The sequence below is a fragment of the Somniosus microcephalus genome, chromosome 18 (assembly GCF_052327205.1).
Source record: "Somniosus microcephalus isolate GS21.2 chromosome 18, FLI_Smic_1.0, whole genome shotgun sequence".
Taxonomy (NCBI): Eukaryota; Metazoa; Chordata; class Chondrichthyes; order Squaliformes; family Somniosidae; genus Somniosus; species Somniosus microcephalus.
The window spans coordinates 48,843,434-48,869,672 of record NC_141004.1 but is presented as its reverse complement, the minus strand read 5'-3'; the positions used below and the strand labels follow the sequence as shown (position 1 = coordinate 48,869,672).

The following is a 26,239-nucleotide window of genomic DNA, read 5'->3' as shown; positions in this document are numbered from 1 at the left end:
TTGTTGCTGTGGATGCTATTTATACTGTCCATCCATAAGAATAGAGTTCCGTACTTTCCCTTCCTTGCAGATGTGAATTCAATCATCCTACATGCTGTCCAATCACCAGACATGTATGTGCTAGCTCCACAGTGGCACAACAGCTGATTCTGACCTCTCTACCATATTTTAAATAGAATTGAAACTTGCCTATTAAACAAATATTCAAAATAACTAAGGCTACAATTTTGTTGGCGTTTAGAGGGCGGGTCCGCCATCAAAATCAAAGTGATTGGAAACTTGTTTGGAGCAGGCTCCAAACCCGCTGTCAAAGTGTCAGGTCTGCAATTTCAGCACAGACCCAACACCAAGCGGCGGGAGAGGCGTTTAAGATAGTTAAATGCTTGTTAACTACTATTTTGCCAGCCTTTTTCTATTTTCACACATTTTTATTGGGGTTCACGTCATTCGGAGATCACATCAGGTAAGTAGGTCAGGTTCTCTATGTCTCCCCACTGCTGTGAATAGGTGACGGCTGCAAAAGTGGTATGAAAGCTACCATTTCACAGCTGGTCACTTTCCAATGTCAGAAGCTTGAGCCTTCAGGATTTGGATAAAACTTTTGAGCTGTTTGGAGTAAATTCTCTATCCACTGTCACCTCCTTGGAGCAAGCTCTCTCACCAATGACAGATAGCTTCTGTCATAAGAACATAAGAAATAGGAGCAGGAGTAGGCCAATCGGCCCCTCGAGCCTGCTCCGCCATTCCATAAGATCATGGCTGATCTGATCCTAACCGCCAAACCACTATCACAGAACCATCTCCTGAATCTAACAGAATTAGACACACGAAATAGGAGCAGGATCAGGCTACACAGCCCCTGGGCCCGCTCCGCTACCCACAGGGCCATGACCGATCCGAACCTAGACTCATGTCCAAATTCCTGCCCGCTCCCCGTAACCCTTAATTCCCTTTACTTCTAGGAAACTGTCTATTTCTGTTTTAAATTTATGTAATGATGTAGCTTCTACAGCTTTTTGGGGCAGCATATTCCATGGACCAACCACCCTCTGAGTGAAGTAGTTCCTCCTCATCTCAGTTTTGAAAGTCATCTCAACTTCAGCTGCCAACTATTCCAGCAACATCGGTGGCCTTGAAAAAAATCTCACCTTGGAGCTCTGAATCCCTCCACGATCAACCCCAACATCACCAGGCACACCAACAATACCAACCTTCTCCGCAATCACCTGACGCTGTACAGGACACAGGGCATCAGCACCCAACAACATTGCTGCCCAGGAGGCCAGGGAAGGCATCACCATGGCCAGATTTACCTCACTTGACGCTGTACACCCTGGCTGCCACATGATGTGCCAGGTTGGCACCAGCTCACACCAACATCATAAAGCATCCCTACAATGTCCAAGCCAATTCTTTCACACTCATCACAACTGTGGGGTAGGCGGGGAAGTTATGTCTCAACATTCACTGGAACTCACTAAGACACTTCCAAAGGTGAGCACAGATCTGTCCAATATGGTAAAATGTTGAAAATATAGATTTCAATGTTTGACAACACATTAACAGAAACTTCACCTGAACATTGGCTAAACCACTCAAGTGCCTACCCTTCTGTGTTGTTAGTTGGTATGCTTGCTGTAGGATGAGGGAGAGTGTGAGGGGTGGCTAGTGAGATGGGGAAGTGATAATGTAGAGAGAGAGGGATGGGTGGAGGTGCAAGGTAAGTTGGTGTGAGTAAGGATGTGCAGGAGTAGGGTAGGGAAGGCAGAGTGATGAGTGGCACAGCAGGATGAGGTTGAGTGTGGCTTGGCAGTAACATTTCGTGATCTACACAGATCATTGAACGGCTTGCGCCACTGCAGCCTGGTGCTCCTGACCACGTCCCTGCTTGTGCCCTCCTGTGCAATGTGTAACCAGGCTACGTTGGTCTCTTGGAAAGGTGTCTTGCGCCCATTGGAAGGGAAGAGAACCACTCTGTGTACTGGGACTCCTTCTGCTTATGGAGGGAGTCATGGGAGAGCCTGGGTGCAGCCGTGCACCCCTGTGCAGTGCTTGTCAGTGTCTGTAGCATCTCAATGCTGTAGAACACTGACAGCACAACTGTCAAGATCAATTTGGACATGGCCCCTTTAAGGAAACCGGTAGATGACGAGTCATCAGACCCGCTTCCTATTAATTGGCCAGGAACCTCGCAGGGTGGGCTTAACAACCCCCATCAATGGCAAATCACTTAGAGAGTGCGGGCTGTAGTAGGCAGCAGGCTGGGGCCACGACACTGACCCCGGCAGCCCTGGACAGTGAAATCGCGGCCTAAGTAGTAGCATTACATTTTGCACTATATACCATAAATTGGATGATCAAATTATATTAAACATATGCAGAGGCTGACCTTCGCCCCTGAGGAATGCCCATTCCATGAGTACAGAGGTCATGAAAAAGGGGTGGTGACCCTAATCTCTATCTCCACCCGATTTACTTTAGCCCCGAAGTATGCCTTTGGCTCGGTGGTAGCTTTTGCACACCAGAGTCAGAAGGTTCAGGGCTTGAATCCTGCTCCAGACAACGGAGACTGGAGCTCCGGCTTTGAATTCGGGATCGACGCCCAGCAGGGTACTCATGTCCAGTTGGTGTAAGCGTGGGTGGCCCCCCCACCCCTCATCGTACGGGCTGCAGGAGCTTGTGAAACCTCCCGTGCTGAGGACTAACTGTTCTGTCGGCTGGGATAAAGCTGGTTATAACCATGGAAGGAGTGTTCACGTCGTGGCCTTTCATACAGTTAATCAGCCTGAAAATCCTTCCACTACTTCACTCTATTCTCCAAGGGAAGAGACAGAGAGTGAGCTGGGTCTACACCTGCAATAGGTGCAAGCCTAGTGCTGTTGTAAAGAAGGTGGAAGGAGGCGTTCCCAGCCTCCCTCCTCTTTCTCTTACAGTTAGGGTAGTTGGACACCTAGGGCTGGATTTTCTCAATGTAGACGTGCTGGAGCCGGGACTTCTGGTTTCCGGGTTTCAGTCCCACCCCCAACGACGTCTGATCAACCCACGCTATTTTCCCTTGATTGGCCTTGTTAAGCCCGCCCTTACTGGCCAATTAAGGGAAAGCCGGTGACAGGTGACGTCAGCGTATGACGCTTCATCTGTCGAAATTTTTTACAGATGAATTGTCAGCGTTTGACAGCTTTGAGAATCTGTCAAACACTGACAATCTCTGTTCTAAGGTGAGCCTTTGCACACAGGTTCACCAAGACCTCTCTCCTCAACAGAAAGCATGTGAGAATGCAGCAGCCATTCTGTCATCTCTGCCGTTAAGATGAGGCACCTCCGGATCCTCAAAGGTTGAAGCCTGCAGAAAGAAGTAAAGGTAAGGAAACTTTTTCCCACACTTTACACTTACCTCTCATACTTACCTGTCCACACTTGCACCCATCACTCACCTCTACAGCTGACATTTCGACCTCTCTCACCCCTGCAGACCCACTGCTCGTCTCGCTGACCCTCGCGGGGTTCCCAATGTCAGGAAGCCCGCATCAGCAGGCGTAAAATGTTGAAAAGCCAACTGCCTGTTAACTACCTGTTGACAGGCAGTTAATTGGCTCTAATCCCCTTCCCGCCTCGAGGAGACGGGTCCCTGCGCGAGTTGGGGTCCCGCCTCCCGGGAAGATGGTTTGGAGGCGGGTTGGGAGCGGGGTTGGGACCCACTCCCAATTTTTCCCATTTTCCCAGCAGTCCCGCCTCCGAACCCTCCTCCTTAGAGCTGGTAAAATCTAGACACACGGTGCTCCACGATAATGGCAGACTTATGAATCATCTGCTGTCAGTTGTGACTAAAGTCCAGTTTTAGATCACTTCATCAAAATAACCAATGCCAAAGTAGTTTTGGACAAGTAGCGCTAGCAGCAGCTAATAGTGCCACATGTCTGCACATATTCAGTTTCCTTGGCCTAGAAATTCACTATGGCCCCGCCAGCTGCCTAGCGCCCAAAAGTTAGCGCTGGGCGGGAAGCCTATAGCGATCGTCAGATATTCATTGTTAGTGCCTCAATTCGGAAGCGGGCGCTATACCAGGGTGTGCCCGCCTCCGCTTGGTGCGCTGACACTGAATATCAGCGCTCTTGGCGCCACTGCGCCAGGTGCTGCGCAGCGGCAGGCTGCGGTACTGCAGGCCTCCTCCTTCTCTTAAGTGGGAGCTGCCTGCAATGGGGAGATCGCCGCTGGATAGTGCCGGCAAATGAGCCCGGCACCACGGAGAAGTGCCGGGCTCGTGGAAAGCAGCCGGCAATGCCGCGGGCGGGGGGGGGGGGGGGGGTGGAGGAGGCCGGGGAAGGAGGCGCGGGCAGGCGGCTGCCGCAAAAGCGACCGGCCGCACCTTCCACTTTAAAGCGCCCCACTAAGGCAGCAGGACGGCCCCGTTTTCTGGTCGCTGTTTGCGGCCGCTTCGGAGGAGGCGGCCGCAACTAAATATGGGGATCGGCGCGGTTTCGGGGCGGAACCGGGGCACTGCGCACACCGATGACGTCATCGGTGCCGGCGCAGCACTAACGGCTACTGCCGCCAATACCGCTGCGCTGAATATCTGCGCAAACTCATTTTTGGCGCAAAATCACCCTTTAGGCGTTAACTGGGCGCAAAGCTGGCAGCGCCTTAATGAATTTCTAGGCCCTTGACTATTTTTGCTATAATTTCTATAACTAATTTCATTCAAGGCACTTCAAATCAAGTTTCAAGTCAAAGCCCTTTATCGTGGCCTGCCTCAGTGTCAAAAATCAACAGCTGACTATCCATACAATCAGACAGTGTAGTAGGTGCAGATTGTTAACCCAGTCACCGCTCCCACAACACTATTTAACTGTGGAACATCAATATATCTTACATTTTAGTTTTTATGACTGTATCTGCACCAAGAAGTTTGACATTAATCAACTTTACTTATACACAGACACTTGCAGAGTTAGTTGGACAATTTCATTTCAAACTTCTACAAAAATAAGCAGCTAGCTTATGTTTAGAACATTTACCATATTTAGAAATAAGGTTTCATTTATATAAATTAAAATTTTAAAACAGAATTCTACACTGGCATATGGCAATTATGGGTTCTCACCTTGTTTCCTTAAGTTACTTAGATGCATCCTACAAATGATTTAAATGCTTCATAAATTGGAATCTGGTGCTACAAGTGGACCACAATATATACAACAACAGATGTCTGAACTTGTGTTACATTCTATCAGAATTGTCAGGCATCTGTTTTATACAATGCGGTCTCTATCTGTCTCCTTCCCCTCTTGCTCTTTTTTGCAAGAACATAACTGAATGTAATTGAGCGATTTCATGCTTTACGAAAATAAAAGTTAAACAACTGGAATTTTAAATTGTGCAACTGACAGATACGCTCCCTTTCACAAAAGTCACTATACCAGTTTTGCTCCGTCTTACTGTAATAAATTCACTACACCTTTGAGTTACCTGCCAATTACTTACAATTTAAGCCACACACCTTCTGTTGTAATGTAAAAAAATGACAACAGAACTATTTTGACCCTCAACTTGCTGCTGTTCATTTCACGATTACTGTCACTGTTCCCTGCAGTTCCACCACTTCAAAGTAAAAACAAAGCACTCGTTTGTCTCGCTGTTTCTTCTGCTGTCTGGTTAAACTGTTCCTTCCAGCATTGTCATACACTTACTTCAAAAAGTCACGACTTAGCAGAAGCAGAAGTTTTGTTTCAGTATTAATGTTCTAATTCACCACTGAAAGACCAGTACCAGAAAAAACTTCTTTCCAGACTTACTTATTTCTCCTATTGGCGGTTACAGCTTGCACATTCGCCCTCTGTAATACAGGTAGTGAATGTCAATCTCGAGAGACAACCTCCTTTCAATCCCAAATTGGAAGTCATTTTAAATATATATGTCTTTACATATTAAAGAAAACACCACACATAACTACTGCATCTGGCAAATATCTTTAGAATAGCTTCCTGATTGCAGATAAGCAGTTACAAGCAAATATAATCATTACTATATGTGTCTTTCAAAAGTTAACATTAACAGAGCTGTACTACTGTACAAATTTCTCTCTGCTTTTTGTTGTAACACACCCGATCATAAATGGCCATTTGGCAGTCTTCCAAGTAGTACATTATGAGGCAAAGAACCGGGAGGTTATATTGCCTGTACAAAAACTATATAACTTCAGCCCCTTGCTCCAAGCTTCCTATTTGCATGCAACATCAATCATGCCCCTTTGCCACTGTCCTGTTGTGTGCCAAAAAAAAAGCGTAACACCCTTCTTGGCTTGCACCCAAGTAGCACGTTAGAACAAGAGGGGTTTGTATAAAACAACAGTAATACAATACTTGGGAAAAAAATCTGCACAAATAAAAGGTGTGAGAGCTTGTTTCTGTACCATAATAAGGCTTGGGAAATGCACAGTTCTTTGTTTCTTTAATTAGTGATGCTGAGAGACGCCACATAGTCACAAAAAACACGGTGATAAAATATGGCACAAATAAAGGTTCTTTTTTTCATAGCCAGAACTGTATTCATATTATTGTATTAAAAAAGGCTGATGGATAAATCAACTGCAAATAAGCAGCATTAGACGTTTTGAAAAAGTAAAGACAACAGTAGCAGCAGCAGTTACATCCTTGAAAATGACCCACTTCTCCAATAACAACCAGTATTACAGCGTTATTGGAATGACCTTGGTCTCTGGCAACAATCTAGGTTGGTCTAAATTGTCCAGAGAAGGAGATATAAAAAACCACCTCACAAGCAGGTTATTAAACAGTATTTTCTTCTTACCGCTATCCCAGAATTTCTTCTGGAAGCAACCGGTGTAGTTGGATAGGAGTTGAGGGACGAACTGGCATTTAAATCTTCAGAGCTAAGGTTGTCGGAGGTGTCACTGAGGCCACTGCTGACAGAGCTACTTTCATCCCAACTGCAACAAACAAATGAAAATAAAGTTGAAAAGCATAATAAAAGTAAATCTCATTACTCTTGATCAGCAGTAAGCACTGAAACTCACAATACAATGTAAAGACCTCTGTTTTAAGATTTCCAGAGAATCTGCCAGTGAGCTACAATCAAATGTTTTATTTTAAATGTCAAACACTTCATATTCATTGTTGCAAAGATGACAAAGAAAGGTACAATTGAGAGGCACCATTTGACCCATCCAGCTCACCCTTCAACAGAAACCTATAATCCCCATAGCTGCCTGGATAATTAACCCAGTTACAGTAACAGGCATCAATGGGGTTCGAAATCTACAATAAACTAAAAGTAGTTAATCATGCCTGTGGAATCAATGCTTTCATCCATTACCTGAAGCTCTCATCCTTCTGGCCTTCATTACCAGTGTGTTCATTAGTTCTGAAGAATGCACAACAATTCACTACAGGAAACTTTCGATTTACCGGCACCTAAAGAACCGGAAATCTCGGTTAACCGGCAAAATTCAGGAGTAGGTTTTACTTCATATTGTATTTGCCTTCTTCCATCTGTTGCTGTGCAAGGGTGTGGCTGCAGCTGTTGCTAAGCTACAGAGATGCTTGGAACTTGTGGCCATTGTTCTACAGTTGTTGCTAAGCAACAGGGTTTGTTGCTTTATACGGAGCTGTCAGCTCTCCCTATCTTTTACTATAGTGTTCGGTTATCCGGAATTTTTGATGAACCGGCACCACGTCAGTCCCGTCCGTGCCGGATAAAAAAAGTTTCCTGTATATAGAAACATAGAAGATAGGAGCAGGAGTAGGCCATTCGGCCCCTCAAGCCCGCTCCGCCATTTAATGAGATCATAGCTGATCATCCAAATTCAGTATCCTGTCCCTGCTTTCTCCCCATATCCCTTGATCCCTTTTGCCTCAAGAAATATATCCAACGCCTTCTTGAATATATTAATGAATTGGCCTCAACTGCCCTGTGTGGCAGAGAATTCCACAGGTTCATCACTCTCTGGGTGAAGAAATTCCTCCTCATCTCAGTCCTAAATGGCTTACCCCTTATCCTTAGACTGTGACCCCTGGTTCTGGACTCCCCCGCCATCAGGAACATCCTTCCTGCATTTAGTCTGTCTAGTCCTGTTAGAATTTTATAAGTTCTTCATGCTTACCTTCAGCGACTGGTGCACAAGGACATCCAGGCCTCGTTGCACTTCCCCTTCTCCCAATCTATTACCTTTCAGATTATAATCTGTCTTCCTGTTTTTGCCACTGAAGTGGATAACTTTGCATTTATCCACATTATACTGCATTTGCCATGCATCTGCCCAATCACCCAACCTGTCCAAATCGTACTGGAGTTTCTCTGCATCCTCCTCACAGCACACACGCCCACCCAGCTTTGTGTCGTCTGCAAACTTGGAGATATTACATCTAGTTCCCTCGTCTAGATCATTTATATATATTGTGACTAGCTGGGGTCCTAACACCGATCCCTGCGGTACCCCACTAATCACTGCCTGCCACTCGGAAAAAGACCCGTTTATTCCAACTCTTTGCTTCCTGTTTGCCAACCAGTTCTTTATCCAAGACATAACCTTACCCCCAATCCCATGTACTTTAATTTTACACGCTAATCTCTTATGCGGGACCTTATCGAAAGCCTTCTGAAAGTCCAAATACTCCACGTCCACTGGTTCTCCCTGATCTATTCTACTAGTTACATCCTCAACAAATTCCAGTAGATTAGTCAAGCATGATTTACCTTTTGTAAATCCATGTTGACTTTGTCCGATCCGGTCACTGTTTTCCAAGTGCTCTGCTGTTACATCTTTTATAATGGACTCTAGCATTTTCTCCACTACTGATGTCAGGGTTACCAGTCTATAATTCCCTGTTTTCTCTCTACCACCCTTTTAAAATAGTGGGGTTACATTAGCTATCCTCCAATCCATGGGAACTGTTCCAGAGTCTATAGAATTTTGGGAGATGGCCAGCAATGCATCTACACACTTACACCTATGCAGCAACCCACATGTAGGATGCAAAAACAAAATAAGATATAGGGCTGGATTTTCATTCGGAAGTTGGGAAGGAGGCGGGACTACAACTTTCGGGGTTGTAGTCCCGCCTCCATCGAAATGCGGCCAATCCGCGCGATTTTCACTTGATTGACCTTGTTGAGCCCACCCAGCGGGCTTAGCAGGCCAATTAAGGGCCTCCTGGCGACAGGTGACGTCACAGACTGAAATTTCATCTGTCAAGACGTGTTGACAGATGAAATATCAGCATTTCACAGCTGTTTGAAGCTGTCAAACACTGACAGTCTTACTTCTAATCTGAGTCCTTCTACGCAGACTCAGTTAGAAATCTCACCGGCACTGAAAGCTGCAGGCTGTCACTTTTGACAGATCGCAGCCGTTCTGCTTTAGACACACCAAACACACTTACCTTTGCACTCATGCACCCATCACTCACCTGAACACCGACACCTCGACCTCTCCAAGTCCTTCAACCCGACGGCCCGACTCCTTTAACTTGGTGTGGTTTGGAGCCATCGGGAATCCCACACGACAACCTTCATAATAGGGATTAAGCTAAAAACTGCCTGTTAACTACCTGTTAACAGGCAGTTAATTGGCACTAATCCCTTCCCGCCTCGGGTTGGCGGGTCCCAGTGCGGGGCGGGTACCCGCCTCCTTTGAAACTTACATGGAGGCGGGTTTTGGGCGGGGTGGTGTCGGGACCCCCAAATTCTGGATTTTAGCCCCCCGCGCCTAAAAGCCCACCTCACGGCACACTGAAAATCAACCCCATAAAGTCTGTGTTTTAAGTAATTGGCCCTTATTTCTGGAGGCCCAACTTGAACTTAATTCCCCTTTCCTGGTCTTACTGCTGATTTTTGACATAAACTCTATGGTATTAAATTATTTCTCACACCATGTTTTTACAAAGTTCAAACGTGACATTTTACCTCCCCATTTCTATGCACATTAGGATAGAAATTATTGTTGCCGATGTTATCGCACAAATGCTTAGTAAGATCGTATCAAAATCCCCTCTCCACTATTTTAATGGAGGCATTAGTCCATTTATTTTAAATGGATAAATGCTTCCATTAAAATAGCAGAGAGGGGACTTTGGTACAAGCATATTAAGTGCTCACATGATAACATTACCAACAATAGTTTCCGTGCAATTAGGTTTCCTGTATTACCAAATGAAAATGAATAAAATCAAGTAATGAATGGGATGCAAATAAGTGATAATAGTATGTTGCAACACTGCAAGCAAAATAGCTGAGATGATGACCAGAAGACCCGTAGACTGGTACACATGAAAGCCTTTATTTTATGATCGGCATTATTTTAATGTCAGCGGTAACCCATTTAAAATAAAATGACGCCGATTGGAAAATCTAAGCTAAAATATAGAAGTGGATCTTCTGATTGAGGATTTCTCAAGTGCATGAACAGCCGAGTGGTACAACATCTTGACAGGCTTTCACTGCAGCGTAACACATGGTGCATTTTTGGCTTGCGTAAGATGAGCAGTTAAGAAAGAGGGGGCTAGAAATTCAGTAGGCTTTGCGCCCAGTTTTCGCCCAAAGAGGGCTTTTGCGCCACTTGCTGAGATTGCGCCGATATTCAGCGCTGCAGTAATGGCGGCGTTAGCCAGTAGCGCTGCGCCGCCACCGATTACGTCATCGGTGTGCGCAGTGCCCCGCTACCGGCCCGACCGCCATATTTAGTTGCAGCCGCCTCTTCCGCAGCGGCCGCAAACAGCGATCTGAAAACGGGGCCGTCCTGCAGCCTTAGTGGGGCGAGTTAAGGCGGATGTGCGGCCGGCCGCTTTTTCGCCGGCCGCCTGCCCGCACCTCCTTCCCCGGCCTCCTCCACCTCCCCCCCCCCGCGGCATTGCCGGCTGTTTTCCGGGAGCCCGGCACTTCTCCGTGGTGCCAGGCTCATTTGCCGGCACTAGCGAGCGGCGATCTCGCTGTTGCAGGCTCCTCCCCCTTAAGAGAGGGAGGAAGGCCTGCAGTACCGCAGCCTGCCGCTCCGCAGCGGGTGGCGCTGCGGCACCTAGCGCGCCGAAATTCAGTTTCAGCACCCCAAGCGGGGGCGGCCACACCCTTGAATAGCGGCCGGCTTCGACTTGGGGCGCTGAAACTGAATTTCCGGCGGGCGCAAGTGGCTCCGCGCGCAGCGGTAACTTCTGGGCGCAAGCGAGCTGGCGGGCCCAAACTGAATTTCTAGGCCAGGGTAACTTACAGAAGAGAATTGAACCGTGTACTTGCACACCTTGTAATACACAGCTGAAAAGGATTACAGAAAACTAGGTCAAGGATACCTGCCAAACTTATGGGTGTGTATCAGAGTTGGGAGGGATGGGGAGGACTGCCAAATCAAGTGACTTATGCAAATGGAAATGGAGAGCTGGTAGCACTTCATGGCTATGAATCGCTTCAGCAGGGAATATCTGCAATAGCTGAACCGAAGCCTGTAAAAGGGTAACAAGGAGGAAGTGACCAGGGTCCGGAGGAGCAGAACAGAGTTTAGAGACAGGGAAGAGGGGTTTCAAAAGTAGTCTTGACAATTCAGTTTTATTCACTTTTCTAAGCAGGAAATGGGTACAAATCCATAAAGAGCTAAAGCTTAGGTTACATAAATAAAATTGCCACATATTGGTATATGTGGAAGTGTAAATAAGGTCAATTCCATACAGTACAGGTTAATTTCAGATATCTGCATTGCCAAAAACAATCCATGCCTATATGTTCATGCTCAGGCTTAACTATATTTAGATCTACATGCATGGATATTTTAAATTATTATAGATATTTGCAAAATGGCAGCAGATGCTACATGAGTTTAATAATTCACACAAGCATTACAACATAGAATTTATTTAATGATTAAACATTACTCAGAATAAAATAAGCACACATATTGCAGCAATCTTTTCTGACTGTAATTTCAATATCGTGTAGCCATACAAAGATTTACAAAAGTAAATGTATCAACTCTAAGTATTACAATAACCCTTAAAATAGTTTAAATGTTGAAAAAAAGTGTGTTTACTAATGTCTTGAATTATATTACAATGGATTGTGGCTATTGTTACTTTTTGTTTGTCCCTTTTCAGTTGATGATCATTGGATTTCACGTCAATTGATATTTTACCTTTAGGCAAATGTTCAAGGTGAACCAGTTATATGTAGAAGAGATGTCTATTTTATAATCAAAGTAGTCTGTGTCATCAATCATTCTTTCTTTTATATATATATCTTCCAGAATTTCATACGGTAAGGGCTTATTGCTTGATTTGTATGGAAATTTGATTGTCAAATTTACTTGCACAAAATAGGCCTCATTTACATATACTAAATATATCCACCATATCTCTCTAGTGAACTTAAAAAGTTGTACTTTATAGGTTGTTGTAGATTTTGTATCATTTAGAGTTGAAAGGGATAATTTTTTGACTCTGCACTTTTAGTGGTTAACCTTACCTACCAAAAGTGCATGTCAGAAATGTGGGCGCATTAATTTAAATGGTTGAAAAATCATTGGCAGTGCATGTCAAGTTTCTAATGAGGTATTCAAAAAGTGCTTGATTATTTTTCCAGATCTTTGTAGACCTACATGATATTGAAATCTATTTCAAAATAAAATTTGGTTTAATTTGTGCACTATTTCATCCTAATGTTTGTTGTTTAAATTCTGTAAATTTTGATGCGATTTTGTGTTATAATGTTTGTGTGATTTAACAGATTAGTGCAATGCCTCTTGGCATTTTTCTAAAGTTTAGAATGATTTAAAATTTTCATGTAGATACAGTTTAGAAGGATTTATACCAATACCAGGTACCTCTCGCCCATTGCATACTTTGGTGATTTTCAGATGTAATACAAAAGAAAATAGGCTCCTTTGTTAATTGAGAGTTTTATAAATATTTGGCAAAAGTAGAATGCAACAATAAAAGAAATGACAAGTCACTGGAGGCCACATAACTAGCATGATATAATGGCCCAGGTTCTGCTGCCAAAGTAACAGCGCGTTTAACAGCGCTCGCCGTTGTTAATGTATAAAATCGGCCAGCAACTTGTGGGGAGGAAGAGATATCCCGTGAATTGCAAATCACCACAAGTTGCTGAACGATTTGCGCCAATGGCAGCTCACCCTCAACGACACCGGTGAGTTTCATGAAATTGCTGCATTTGTGCACTAATTGCCAATTAATCCCGTTGCAGAAAGTTAGGGCTGTTACGCAACAGGTTGCACCTTTTTTTAATGAGGAGCTTTATGTTCCTGTAATGCCACTCAACCTCCCCGGCCCAGAAAGGGAACAATTTAAATTGCGGCATCTCATTCTTACAGGTAGTAAATTGTTGTTTTTATTAAACTTAAATTTTTTTATGCTTTCTTAGTTTTCCATTCTGTCACTTTTTTCTCTCTCTTACTCCAGTCTTTCTTTCCTCTCTATTTTTCTTGCTGTAGCTGATTTGACAAATGCATCCTATTTCCTTCCCCGACATTCCTCTGTTCTCGTGATCCTTAAATCTCAATCATTAAGGAGATAGACTCTTGGTCCAGTCATTCACCAAGATCCCAGATGCCCATTGCCCTCAACTGGACAAAACTTTTGAGAGCTGAAGGGTGAGGAAAAAAGTTTAACTAATGGGGCAGGCTGTGAGGTGCCCCGCTCCAGCAAGATTTGGGCCATTAACTCTAGAAGAGCCCAGCTGCCTAGTTGCTGGCAAGTTATTACAGTAATGACCAATCTAAATTATGTGCAACTAAATGTTCGAATTAAAGTGAATGAAAACTATTATGGCATCACTTTATATTACAAAATACACAGTCCATTTTATCGTTATATAGTACATCAGTTTATGCTGGCTCAGGAAGTGTTTAATACAGTACTAAAAACAGTTTCCTGTCTATAATTTAGAGTGTTTGTGGCACTATTCTAAATTAAAACCATATATTGAAAGTTCTTTTAGTCTTCATTTTTTTTAAAAACCCTTAAATACAACAACAAGAATGACTTGTATTTATATAGCGCCTTTAACATAGTAAAACATCCCATGGCACTGCACATGAGTATTAAAAGACAAAAATTTGACACCGAGCCACATAAGGAGAAATTAGGGCAGATGACCAAAAGCTCGGTCAAAGAGGTAGGTTTTAAGGAGCGTCTTAAAAAGGAGAAAAGAGAGGTAGCGAGGCAGAGAGGTTTAGGCAGGGAATTCCAGAGCTTAGGGCCCAGGCAACAGGAGGATTATAAATCAGGGATGCTCAGGAGGCCAGAATTAGAGGAGTGCAGATATCTTGGGGAGTTGTGGGGCTGAAGGAGATTACAGAGATAGGGAGGAATGAGGCCAAGGAGGGATTTGAAAACAAGGATGAGAATTTTGAAATCGAGGCGTTGCTTAACCGGGAGCCAATTTAAGTCAGCGAGCACAGGGGTGATGGCTGAACGGGACTTGGTGAGAGGTTGGATACGGGCAACGGAGTTTTGGATGACCTCAAGTTTACATAGGGTAGAACGAGAGAGGCCAGCCAGGAGTGCATTGTAATAGTCAAGTCTAGAGGTAACAAAGGAATGGATGAGGGTTTCAGCAGCGGTTGAGCTGAGGCAGGGGCGGAGACGGGCGATGTTACGGAGGTGGAAATAGGTGGTCTTAGTTATGCTGTGGATATGTGATCGGAAGCTCATTTCAGGGTCAAATATGACACCAAGGTTGCGAGCAGTATGGTTCAGCCTCAGACATTAGGGAGAGGGATGGAGTTAGTGACTAGGGAATGGAGTTTGTGGCGGGGGCCGAAAACAATGGCTTCGGTCTTCCCAATATTTAACTGGAGAAAATTTCTGCTCATCCAGTACTGGACGTCGGACAAGCAGTCTAACAATTTAGACACCGTGGAGGGGGGTCGAGAGAAGTGGTGGTCAGGTAGAGCTGGATGTTGTCAGCGTACATGTGGAAATATAATAAGAGGGGGGTCCGAGGGTAGATTCTTGGGGACACCAGAGGTAATGATGCAGGAGTGGGAAGAAAAGCCGTTGCAGGTGATTCTCTGGCTACGATTAGATGGATAAGAATGGAACCAGGCGAGTGCAGTCCCACCCAGCTGGACGATGGTGGAGGCACGTTGGAGAAGGATGGAGTGGTCAACCATGTCAAAGGCTGCAGACAAGTCAAGAACGATGAGGAGGGATAGTTCACCTTTGTTACAGTCACAAAGGATGTCATTGTGACTGATGAGAGCCGTTTCAATACTGTGGCAGGGGTGGAAACCTGATTGGAGGGATTCAAACATGGAGCTGTGGGAAAGACAGACATGTTCTAGGACTTGAGAGGAAAGGGAGGGTGGAGATGGGGTGGTAGTTTGCAAGGATGGAGGGGTGAAAGGTTGGTTTTTTGAGGAGAGTCGTGATGACGGCAGATTTGAGGGAAAGGAGACAGTACCTGAGGAGAGAGAACCGTTAACAATATCAGCTAACATGGGAGCCAGAAAAGAAAGTTGGGTGGTCAGCAGTTTGTTGGGCATAGGGTTGAGGGAGCAGGAAGTGAGTTTCATGGACAAGATGAGCGCGGAGAGGTCATGGAGGGGAGAGTGGAGAGAAATTGGAGAAAGATGCGAGTTCGGGGCTAGGGCAGAGGTGAACCTTAGAGGAAGTTTGGCCCGGTGGGCTAGAGGAAGGAAGGGAAGTGGCAGAGGCAGCTGAACAGATGGTCTCAATCTTAGAGACAAAGAAGTCCATGAGCTCCTCACACTTGTACAAAAGAAAAATATGTATATGTAGTGAAAAGTAGATTTACTGGTAATGTGGTACTAGAAAACAATGCAAATAAAAACAAAGTTAATATAGTAACCATCACACCAGGTCATATACCATCAGGTCCTGTGTCATTATTAACTTTATCACCATTCTCTACATCATACTACTTCTGCAAGCTGTTACTTTACCACTTTTTCATCTTTTCATTTGTACAAATTAATTTGGGATGCACCCAAAGGAATACAATTCCAGCCGGCTGTGAAACAATATTTTAGAAATGCCCAGGCAGTCCTTTGTACTTCCTGGGAACTTTATAACTTACTTGTTAATGCTTTTAATGTTAGGGAAGAAATGATACACACAACTGGTCCCTCAGAACAATATAAATTAACTGCTGAGACCCACCGTGTAGCAGTCAGCAGTATAATTCGGGGAGTATGGCACTCTACAATACCAGTCTGAGATTGGTGACTGGCAATTTAGTATATCACACTTAGCTAACCACTCCTGGAAACCGTTCAAGCTGTGCACTTACCTTTTAGGACATGGGTAGAATTCACAACCTGATCCAAGTCTCTGCAAATGTTGCTCTGAAACCAGCTGCTTGAAGATACTGGAGAGCAGCCTGCAGGTGAGTCATTCTGTCGGATGCCTCAGACAGCAAGGCTAAGATTGGAGACATGTGAAGCACTGCTCTCCACAGCCTGTTACACTGGGGTTTAACAATGCTGTGTCACCATTCTCAGTAAAGGCTTCTAATTGGATCAGGTTACTATAATCTGGTTAGAAGATTCATGCAAAATAACAACAGAAAACGCTGGAAAAACTCAGCAGGCCAGGCAACATCCGTGGAGAGAAAAACAGAGTCAGCGTTTCGGGTCGTATTAGTGAAGATTCATGCAGTTAGTTTATCAGCTTCAGCTGTTCTCTAAAGAGAAAACATATTAGCATTTCTAGAAGTGGTCATTACTTTGATCAGTTTTATAATGCTTACACTATGGAATCCATTTCCTTTTAGTAATAGTACCTTCATTTAAAGAAAAAATTGATAAAATCTCCTTATCAAAACAAAACATAGACTCGATTTCATCATATATCTCAAGCACCATTGTTTTGCAATGAGAAACTCATAACAACTGACCAGATTGTTTTTCAAGGGTTTGTCTTATTCAAATTTGAGCTCCTCTAAAGAACACAATGGGGGGAATTTTAACCCCCCAGGACAGGCGGGAGAGGGGGTTAAAAATTCAAAAGTGAAAACCCGACCTGAATCCGCCTCCAATGTTTCAGCAGCGGAGGGTTGGGGGGAGTGGGCGAGTATCCTGCACTCCAGAGATGGGTCCATCATTTAAATACTTTAATGCGGCTGCATGCCTCAAATTTTAGCTCAGTTTCAGATTTAACGCCTGCGGGCTCGGGAAACCCGGCAGCTGAAGGGAGGCGAGAACGGCTGAATGCAACAGGTAAGTGCTTTTCCAGCACCTCTTGTGAGCCAGAAAGAGCAGGAGTGCTTCCCGCTGGCCACCCAAGGTAACCTGCTTCCCTCCCCGCGATTGGCCTCCCGCTGATTTATCCACGGCCCTCCGTCTCTCCACCCTGCTGCCAATCTACTACAGCCTCCCCCAGCCCCCCCAATCTATCCGGCCCATCTCCCCCTCTCCACAATCTCTCTTCCCCCCCCCCCACAACTCCACGATCTCTCCACACCCCCCTCCACGATCACTCCCCCCCCCTCCACGATCTCTCCCCCCCCCCCTCCACGATCTCTCCCCCCCCCACTCCATGATCTCTCCATGATCCCTCACCTCCAATCTCACTACAGTACCCCCGCCCCCCCGATTTATTCACAGCCCCCCACCCGATCAATCTGGCCCCAATCAAATCGCACCAGCCCATCCCCCTGCCCCAATGTCCCCCACAAACCCACGATCTCTCCCTCCCTCCTCTCCCCGACTGCGGCCTGGTGCCACAGGCCTACCCGCCCTGCAGGCTGGGAAATGGAGTAAAAACATTTAAATCAGTTCCTGCCATTAAATTCGGCAGGATGTCAGTGAAATCCGCACTTCTGGGTTTCCCGGCCGCTACAAGCTCCGCGCCCCCACCCCCCCCCACAAATATCGGGGCCAATGTATCTTCAACCAATTGCAGCAACATTTATTACAACAATGTATGTCAGCATGAAGTTTCACTGCATTTATTTTACTATAAAAATAGGAATCTCAAGCACCTACTTGCACAGTGACAGACTGTTTATAATAAAATAACTAAAGTTAATAAAAATATTTCAACTTATAACATAATATCCTATTTTATAATATATCATTTTCTGGCTGCTGAAATTATACTGAAGAGCTGGACTTACAGCATTAGATGCCCTTAACCAGTCTCACCTCTTGAAAATGCAGTATGGGCCTGCAGCATTTACATGACAGCTGTGCACTGTACGGTAATATAGTTTTACAGGACATCTGACAATGATGCCCGCTTTTATCTGTCTCGCATTTAAGAAAACCTGTCAAAATCCTTTCCAGTTCAATATCTGAGTAGGTCAGACATCCCCAGAGGAAGACAGTATTCAGCATTTTTTTTTAAATCAGTACTTAATTGCACTTGAATGATTTCCATTAAATTTTCTAGAGTGTGTTCCAAACACAGAGCAAACATTCAAGCTGTAGTTAAGAATATTTAGTAATTGCATCACTTTCGGTGGTGAACTGGAATAGATTGTTAATAGTTTATTAAAACAGGCCGATCTACTGCTGGTGTACGGAGATGATTATATAATTGGTAAACAGGAAGATATCATAATACTGTAGATTGGTCCAAATATGTGATATGGGGTATTTGTTCATTGTTGGGATAAATTGCTCTGTATGGTAGAGCACATGCTATGTTAAACGTTTAGTAATATTATGCATTAGCATCAATGGTGCAGTCACGACCTTTTGCTCACATTCCTAAAATTGCTTCTGAGCATTAACAGGTGTAAATCACAGACTCAGTGTGACAATGTTTTTGATTGTTAAGGAAACATTGAGCGGTTTCTTCCTAAATTCTTAATGCTTGATGGTTAACAGTGGGTATGTGATGTTTGTTCATGAACTGCTATTAGCGCAGCAGAAGGAACGGGAACGTAAGTAAAATGATTTGAAACAGACAAAATTAACACTTGGCACAATAGAGAAACTGAGGCAAGTGCACAGAGTGACAAGGGGACTATAAAATACTGTAGGCTGTTCTGATGAAAAAGTGCTCACATGCCACATTCATCCCATCTAGGTGCCTAAGTGTCAAGTACTGTACATGAATTATGTTTTTATGTTACAGCAGATCTGCTAATAAAAGGCAGAGATGAAGAATAGTATTACATAATTCTAGAAAGAGAAATCTTACTGGAAAAATAACGGAGAGTTATTTCTGCGGTAAGTTTAATGGGAAATTAATGTGCAAATTCAGCAAGTTCTTAAAAATAACGGAGGTTAAGGGCGAGCTGCCGTTTGTGCAAAGCAAATGGCGAAGCTGCATAAATCGACTTGCAAGTTATGGAGATTCACAACTCACGGCGTAGCTTTATTTTTATTTATTGATTCATGGGACGCGGGCGTCACTGGCAAGGCCAGCATTTAAATGCCCTTGAGAAGGTGGTGGTGATGAGCTGCCTTCTTGAACTGCTGCAGTCCATGTGGTGAAGTTACTCCCACAGCGCTGTTAGGCAGGGAGTTCCAAGATTTTGACTCAGCAACGGTGAAGGAACGGCAATATACTTCCAAGTTAGGATAGCGTATGACTTGGAGGGGAACTTGGGAGGTGGTGGTGTACCCATGTGCCTGCTGCCATTGTCTTTCTAGGTGGTAGAGTTCGAGGGTTTGGGAGGTTCTGTCGAAGAAGCCTTGGTGAGTTGCTGCAGTGTATCTTCTAGATGGTACACACGTTGCACCGCTGGTGGAGGGAGTGAATGTTTAAGGTGGAGGATGAGGTGCGATCCAGTGGGCTGCTTTGTCCTGGATGTTGTCGAGCTTCATGAATGTTGTTGGAGCTGCAGTCATCCAAACAAGTGGAGAGTATTCCATCACACGCCTGACTTGTGCCTTGTAGCTGGCAGAAAGGCTGTGGAGAGTCAGGAGGTGAGTCACTCGCCGCAGAATACCCAGCCTCTCACCTGCTGTTGTAGTCACAGTTATTATCTGACTGGTCCAGTTAAGTTCCTGGTCAATGGTGACCCCCAGGATGATGATGGTGGGGGATTCGACGATGGTAATGCCGTTGAATGTCAAGGGGCAGTGGTTAGATTCTCTCTTGTTGGAGATGGTAATTGCCTGCCTCTTGTGTTGCGTGAATGATACTTGCTCCTTATCAGCTCAAGCCTGGATGTTGTCTCGGTCTTGCTGCATGCAGGCACAGACTGCTTTATTATCGGAGAAATTGTGAATGCAACTGAACAACGTGCAATCATCAGCAAACGTTTTTACTTCCGACTTTTATGATGGAGGGGAGATAGTCATAGAGTCATAGAGTTATACAGCACAGAAAGAGGCCCTTCGGCCCATCGCGTCCGCGCCGGCCATCAGGCCCTGTCTAATCTAATCCCATTTTCCAGCATTTGGTCCATAGCCTTGTATGCTATGGCGTTTCAAGTGCTCATCCAAATGCTTCTTGAATGTTGTGAGGGTTCCTGCCTCTACCACCCTTTCAGGCAGTGAGTTCCAGATTCCAACCACCCTCTGGGTGAAAAAGTTCTTCCTCAAATCCCCTCTAAACCTCCTGCCCCTTACCTTGAATCTATGCCCCCTGGTTATTGACCCCTCTACTAAGGGAAAAAGTTCCTTTCTATCTACCCTATCTATGCCCCTCATAATTTTGTACACCTCAATCAGGTCCCCCCTCAGCCTTCGCTGCTCCAAGGAAAACAACCCCAGTCTGTCCAGTCTTTCTTCATAGCTGAAGCGCTCCAGCCCAGGTAACATCCTGGTGAATCTCCTCTGCACCCTCTCCAATGCAATCACATCCTTCCTATAGTGAGGCGACCAGTACTGCACACAGTATTCCAGCTGTGGCCTAACCAGCGTTTTGTATAGCTCTATCATAACCTCCCTGCTCTTATATTCTATGCCTCGGCTAATGAAGGCAAGTATCCCATATGCCTTTTTAACCACCTTATCCACCTGTTCTGCTGCCTTCAGGGATCTATGTACATGCACACCAAGGTCCCTCTGATCCTCTGTCTTTCCTAGGGTCTTACCATTCATTGTGTATTCCCTTGCCTTGTTAGTCCCTCCAAAATGCATCACCTCACATTTTTCAGGGTTAAATTCCATTTGCCACTATTCCGCACATCTGACCAACCCATCTATATCGTCCTGCAGACTGAGGCTACCCACCTCGCTATTTACCACCCCACCAATTTTCGTGTCATCTGCGAACTTACTGATCATACCTTTTACATTCACATCCAAATCATTAATGTAGACCACAAACAGCAAGGGACCCAGCATCGATCCCTGCGGTACCCCACTGGACACAGGCTTCCAGTCACAAAAACAACCTTCGAACATCACCCTCTGCCTTCTGCCACTAAGCCAGTTTTGGATCCAATGTGCCAAGGCACCCTGGATCCCATGGGCTCTTACCTTCTTGACCAGTCTCCTATGCGGGACTTTATCGAAAGCCTTACTGAAATCCATGATTACCACATCCACTGCACTACCCTCATCCACACACCTAGTCACCCCCTCGAAAAATTCAATCAAATTAGTCAGACATGATCTTCCCTTGACAAAGCCATGCTGACTATCCCTGATTAATCCTTGCCTCTCCAAGTGGAGACTAATTCTGTCCCTCAGAATTTTTTCCAATAATTTGCCTACAACTGATGTTAGGCTCACTGGCCTGTAATTCCCTGGTTTATCCCTACTACCCTTCTTGAATAATGGTACTACGTTAGCTGTTCTCCAGTCCTCTGGCCACATGTGGCCAGAGAGGTTTTGAAAATTTGTGTCAGAGCCCCTGCAATCTCCTCCTTTGCCTCACACAGCAGCCTGGAATACATCTCGTCCGGGCCTGGGGATTAAACCACTTTTAAGCCTGCTAAAACCGCTAGTACCTCCTCCCTCTCGATGCTAATATGTTCAAGTATATCACAGTCCCCCTGCCCAATTTCTATGTCTACATTGTCCTTCTCCATGGTGAACACAGATGCAAAAAATTCATTTAAAACCCCACCTACATCTTCTGGCTCCACACACAGATTGCCACTTTGGTCCCTAATGGGCCCTACTCTTTCCCTAGTTATCCTCTTGCCCTTAATATACCTATAAAATACCTTAGGATTTTCCTTTATTTTGCTCGCCAGTGTTATTTCATGGCCCCTCCTCGCTCTCCTAATTTCTTTTTTAAGTATCCCCCTGCACTTTTTATACTCCTCTAGGGCTTTCTCTGTCTTTAGCCCTTTGTATCTGCCAAAAGCCCCCCTTTTTTTCCCTAATCCATTCTCGTATATCCCTTGACATCCAAGGTTCCCTGGGCTTGTTGGTCCCACCCTTGATCTTTACGGGAACATGTTGCCATTGTACTCTCTCAATTTCCTTTCTGATAGACTCCCATTGCTCCGATGTGGATTTTCCTACAAGTAGCTGATCCCAGTCCACTTTGGCCAGATCCTGCCTTATCATATTAAAATCGGCCTTCCCCCAATTTAGAACCTTTATTTCCGGTCCATCTCTGTCCTTTTCCATGACTACCTTAAATCTCACCGAATTATGATCACCGTCACCAAAGTGCTCACTTACTAACACTTCTACCACTTGCCCGGCCACATTCCCTAGAATTAGGTCCAGTACCGCCCCCTCTCTTGTAGGACTTTCTACATGCTGGCTCAAAAAGCTCTCCTGGATGCACTTTAAGAATTCTGCACCCTCTAAGCCTTTCACACTCTGACTATCCCAGTTAATATTGGGGAAGTTGAAATCCCCCACTATTATTACCCTATTATTTGCACATTTCTCTGAGATTTGCCTACATATCTGTTCCTCTATCTCCCCCTGACTGTTTGGGGGCCTATAGTACACTCCCAGCAAAGTGCTTGCCCCCTTTTTGTTTTTAAGTTCTACCCTTATGGCCTCATTAGAGGAACCTATTAATATATCATCCCTCCTTACAGCAGTAATTGACTCCTTAATTAATATTGCGACACCCCCTCCCCTGTCTCGCCTGAAGATTCTATACCCCGGAATATTGAGCTGCCAGTCTTGCCCCTCCCTCAACCATGTCTCCGTGATAGCAACAATATCATACTCCCATGTGTTCATCAACACCTTCAGTTCATCCACCTTATTCGCAAGACTCCTTGCATTAAAATAAATGTCATCCAGCCTTGCCCTACTCCCTTGTGCCGTTACATATTTGCTCTGCCTTCCAAGCTGATTTGTTTTTTCCTCTATATTTGGCTGTACATCACCCCCTATTATAGCTCCACTCTGTATCCCATCCCCCTGCCAAGTTAGTTTAAACCCCCCCCAACAGTGCTAGCAAACCTCCCCGCAAGGATATTTGTCCCGTTCTGGTTCAGGTGCAACCCGTCCGACTTGTACAAGTCCCACCTTCCCCAGAAGCAGACCCGGTGATCCAGGAAACTAAAGCCCTCCCTCCTGCACCAACTCTTTAGCCACGCATTCATCTGCTCTATCCTCCTATTCCTATACTCACTAGCACGTGGCACCGGGAGTAATCCAGAGATTACAACCTTTGAGGTCCTGCTCTTTAATCTGCTACCTAGCTCCCTAAATTCTTGCTGCAGGACCTCATCCCTCTTCCTACCCATGTCGTTGGTCCCAATGTGAACCACGACCTCTGACTGTTCATCCTCCCCCTTCAGAATGCCCTGCCCCTTCAGAATGATCTTTGATGAAGCAGCTGAAGATGGTTGGGCCTAGGACACTGCCATGAGGCACTCATGTAGTGATGACCTGGGGCTGAGATGATTGGCCTCCAACAACCACAATCATCTTCCTTTGTGCTAGCTATTACTCCAGCCAGTGGAGAGTTTCCCCCTGATTCCCACTGACTTCAATTTTATTAGGGCTCCTTGGTGCCACACTCAGTTAAATGCTGCCTTGATGTCAAGGGCAGTCACTCTCACCTCACCTCTGGAATTCAGCTTTTGTCCATGTTTGGACTCAGGCTGTAATGAGGTCTGGAGTTCAGTGGTCTGGCGGAACAAAAATCTCTTCTTCCCCTGAAAGTGCTGGCCGATTTGCACATTAATAACTTTGTCTCTTTTGTGAATTGTTTTAGGAGATTTAAAAATTGTCAAATTTTAGTGTGTTTAATTTGTTTTATTTTTCCTTTCTGTCTCTTTTTTCTGTCTCTCTTAATTCAATTTTGGTTTCCCTCTCTTTATTTCTCTCTCTGTACCTGATTTGACTCTAATTCACCCTATTTCCTTCTCTGTTGTTCCTCTGTTTCTTTCTCAATCCTTAAATCTCATTGGTTAGGGAGTTAGACTGAGTTGATCACTCAGTTCCCAGATGCCCCGTTGACCTCGCCGTGCCAGCATGTTATGGCACAAATTGTATTTGAGCTGAAGGGTGCAGGAAAAAGTCTAACTAACAGCCCACGTCGCAAGATACGCCGCTCCAGCAAGACTTGGCCTATTAACGTTTTACAGTGAATGATTCTGTGCACAGGATATGCATATTCTTTACAGCACAGCCAACATTTACGAAACCTGCTGACATTCAATTTGATCTAGTCACGAGATGATTATAGAAAATTAAAATACAGAGTACATGCATTCAAATTATGGACTGAAAAAGGATGCTTCCGCATCAGATGTACTGACATTGCCATGTGTTAGGATGTCTTCTTCTGAAGTGAACACTGACTGCTGCAATTAGCCTTGTATCAGCAATTGTAACAGCAAAGGACTGCTCAATATTGTAGTCTTAAGCACTTGCTCAATATGGAACACTGGTGGCTTACTTAAGTGATATATGGAGTCCTATATTGATGTTCAATGATGTAGCTCCTTGGGATATTTTTCTACTTTGAAGATGCTATTTAAATGCAAGTTGTTGTTATTGCTGTTGCAGCAGTAGTTGTGTTTTATGAAATGTGTACAAGGAGGTCTTGGTGCCAATTTTCAACTACAGAGCTAGGTCAGTTGTAAATGCTTAGGAAATTGTGCAAATTCCAACCAGAAAGTTAACTGCAAATAGCGCTCATTTCTCTAGTGCAAGCTCATTTTCATAACTATTCACAGCACCAGGTGCAGCCTCAGATGGGCATAGTGAGGGGTGAGGAATATTGTGTGCAAGTCCAATTTAAAGGGATGGTGACAATTAAAGGTAAGTCTCGTGCGAAGTGGATAAAAGTATAGACAGCCTTTGAACATCCACAAAAGGCAGCCTTTGTCAAGGTGAAGGGGCAGGGGATTAATAAGCGGCAGGCAAAAATGAAGGGAAAGGAGGCTCAAGGTACAGGCATCTGTCTCTAGACAAGTAACAGAGCAGCCCAGCAGCCGATCCTATGTTTGATGTCTGCTAAAATGGAGGTGGTGCCGCATGGTTGCGAAGAAGATCGTCCTTTGGGCCACTCCACAGTACCATCCCCATTAGTCAGCATTGCAGATGCCTGCAAGGATATACAGCCAAGTTTCAGGCTAAGCTGACCATTACTGTCACTTGATGTGCCAGGCCGATGCTGCATGGCAGCTGCAGGTATTTTTGTGGCAGATGGCACAGTTCTGCATCTGCCTCTCTGCTGACCCAGACCATGAGAGGACAGATTCCCACGTTCTTTGCCAGGTAACTGTTCCAGGACTTGTAGTTGGTGGAGTTGTAGCTAATCAGGCAACACTGCCTCTCGATAACCCTTGGACATGCCTTCTTTCGTACAGTACCACGTAAAGTAGAATATGCAGTGATTGGGCTGTTGCTGAAGAACTGTCTAGCATAGTCAAGCACTCAGATTTAACAGTGATGACACCAGGGACCTGCTGGCACAGCTTCCTTTGGGATGAGGAGCCTCTACCAGAATTACAAGTGCTAAAGTGAGCTGAATTCACCTCTCTCTACAGCTGCAATCATACAGGTGCTAGTGGGTGGGAACGGAGCACCTCTTGGGTAGCCTGACCTGCTGAGTATTCCTCATCTTCTGAACACTTCAGCATAAGGGAATTCCCATTGGGAAACCCATTTGTAACAGTGGTAGTGCTGGGGCCAAAACAATAAAGAAGTAGGACAACTGGCACAGAGACTAATAAGTGACAAGTGCCAATAGGGGGAAAAAAAAAGGACAAAAAAATGTAATTAACAACAACAGCTCAGAAATGGTTAAAAGAAAACACATGCCTTCAACACGAAACTGAGGCCAGAAAATTCCCCTAAAAACAGGTGGGTTTGGAGCTTGGGGGCAGTTAAATTGTTAAAAATGTGAATCCTGACCTGACCCCGCCTCCAACCTGCCCACTTCTGCCTTTCCCGGAGGCGGGACCGGGGGGCGGACAGCCA

The 26,239-nt window shown here is 45.0% G+C and overlaps 1 protein-coding gene across 8 annotated transcripts in view; it reads right to left on the bottom strand.

Annotated features, from left to right (window-relative positions):
- The window catches only part of LOC147105264 (neuron navigator 1-like), a 632,986-nt gene that overhangs the window by 251,981 nt on the left and 354,766 nt on the right, over nucleotides 1–26,239 (bottom strand). For all 8 annotated transcript variants that reach the window (XR_015081721.1, XM_086011440.1, XM_086011441.1 and 5 more), the window contains one exon: nucleotides 6,808–6,946. Coding sequence is in view for 7 of the 8 variants with exons in the window: in XM_086011440.1 (XP_085867566.1) it covers nucleotides 6,808–6,946 (139 nt within the window). In the remaining variant the exon portion in view is untranslated. The remainder of the gene's footprint in view (nucleotides 1–6,807; nucleotides 6,947–26,239) is intronic.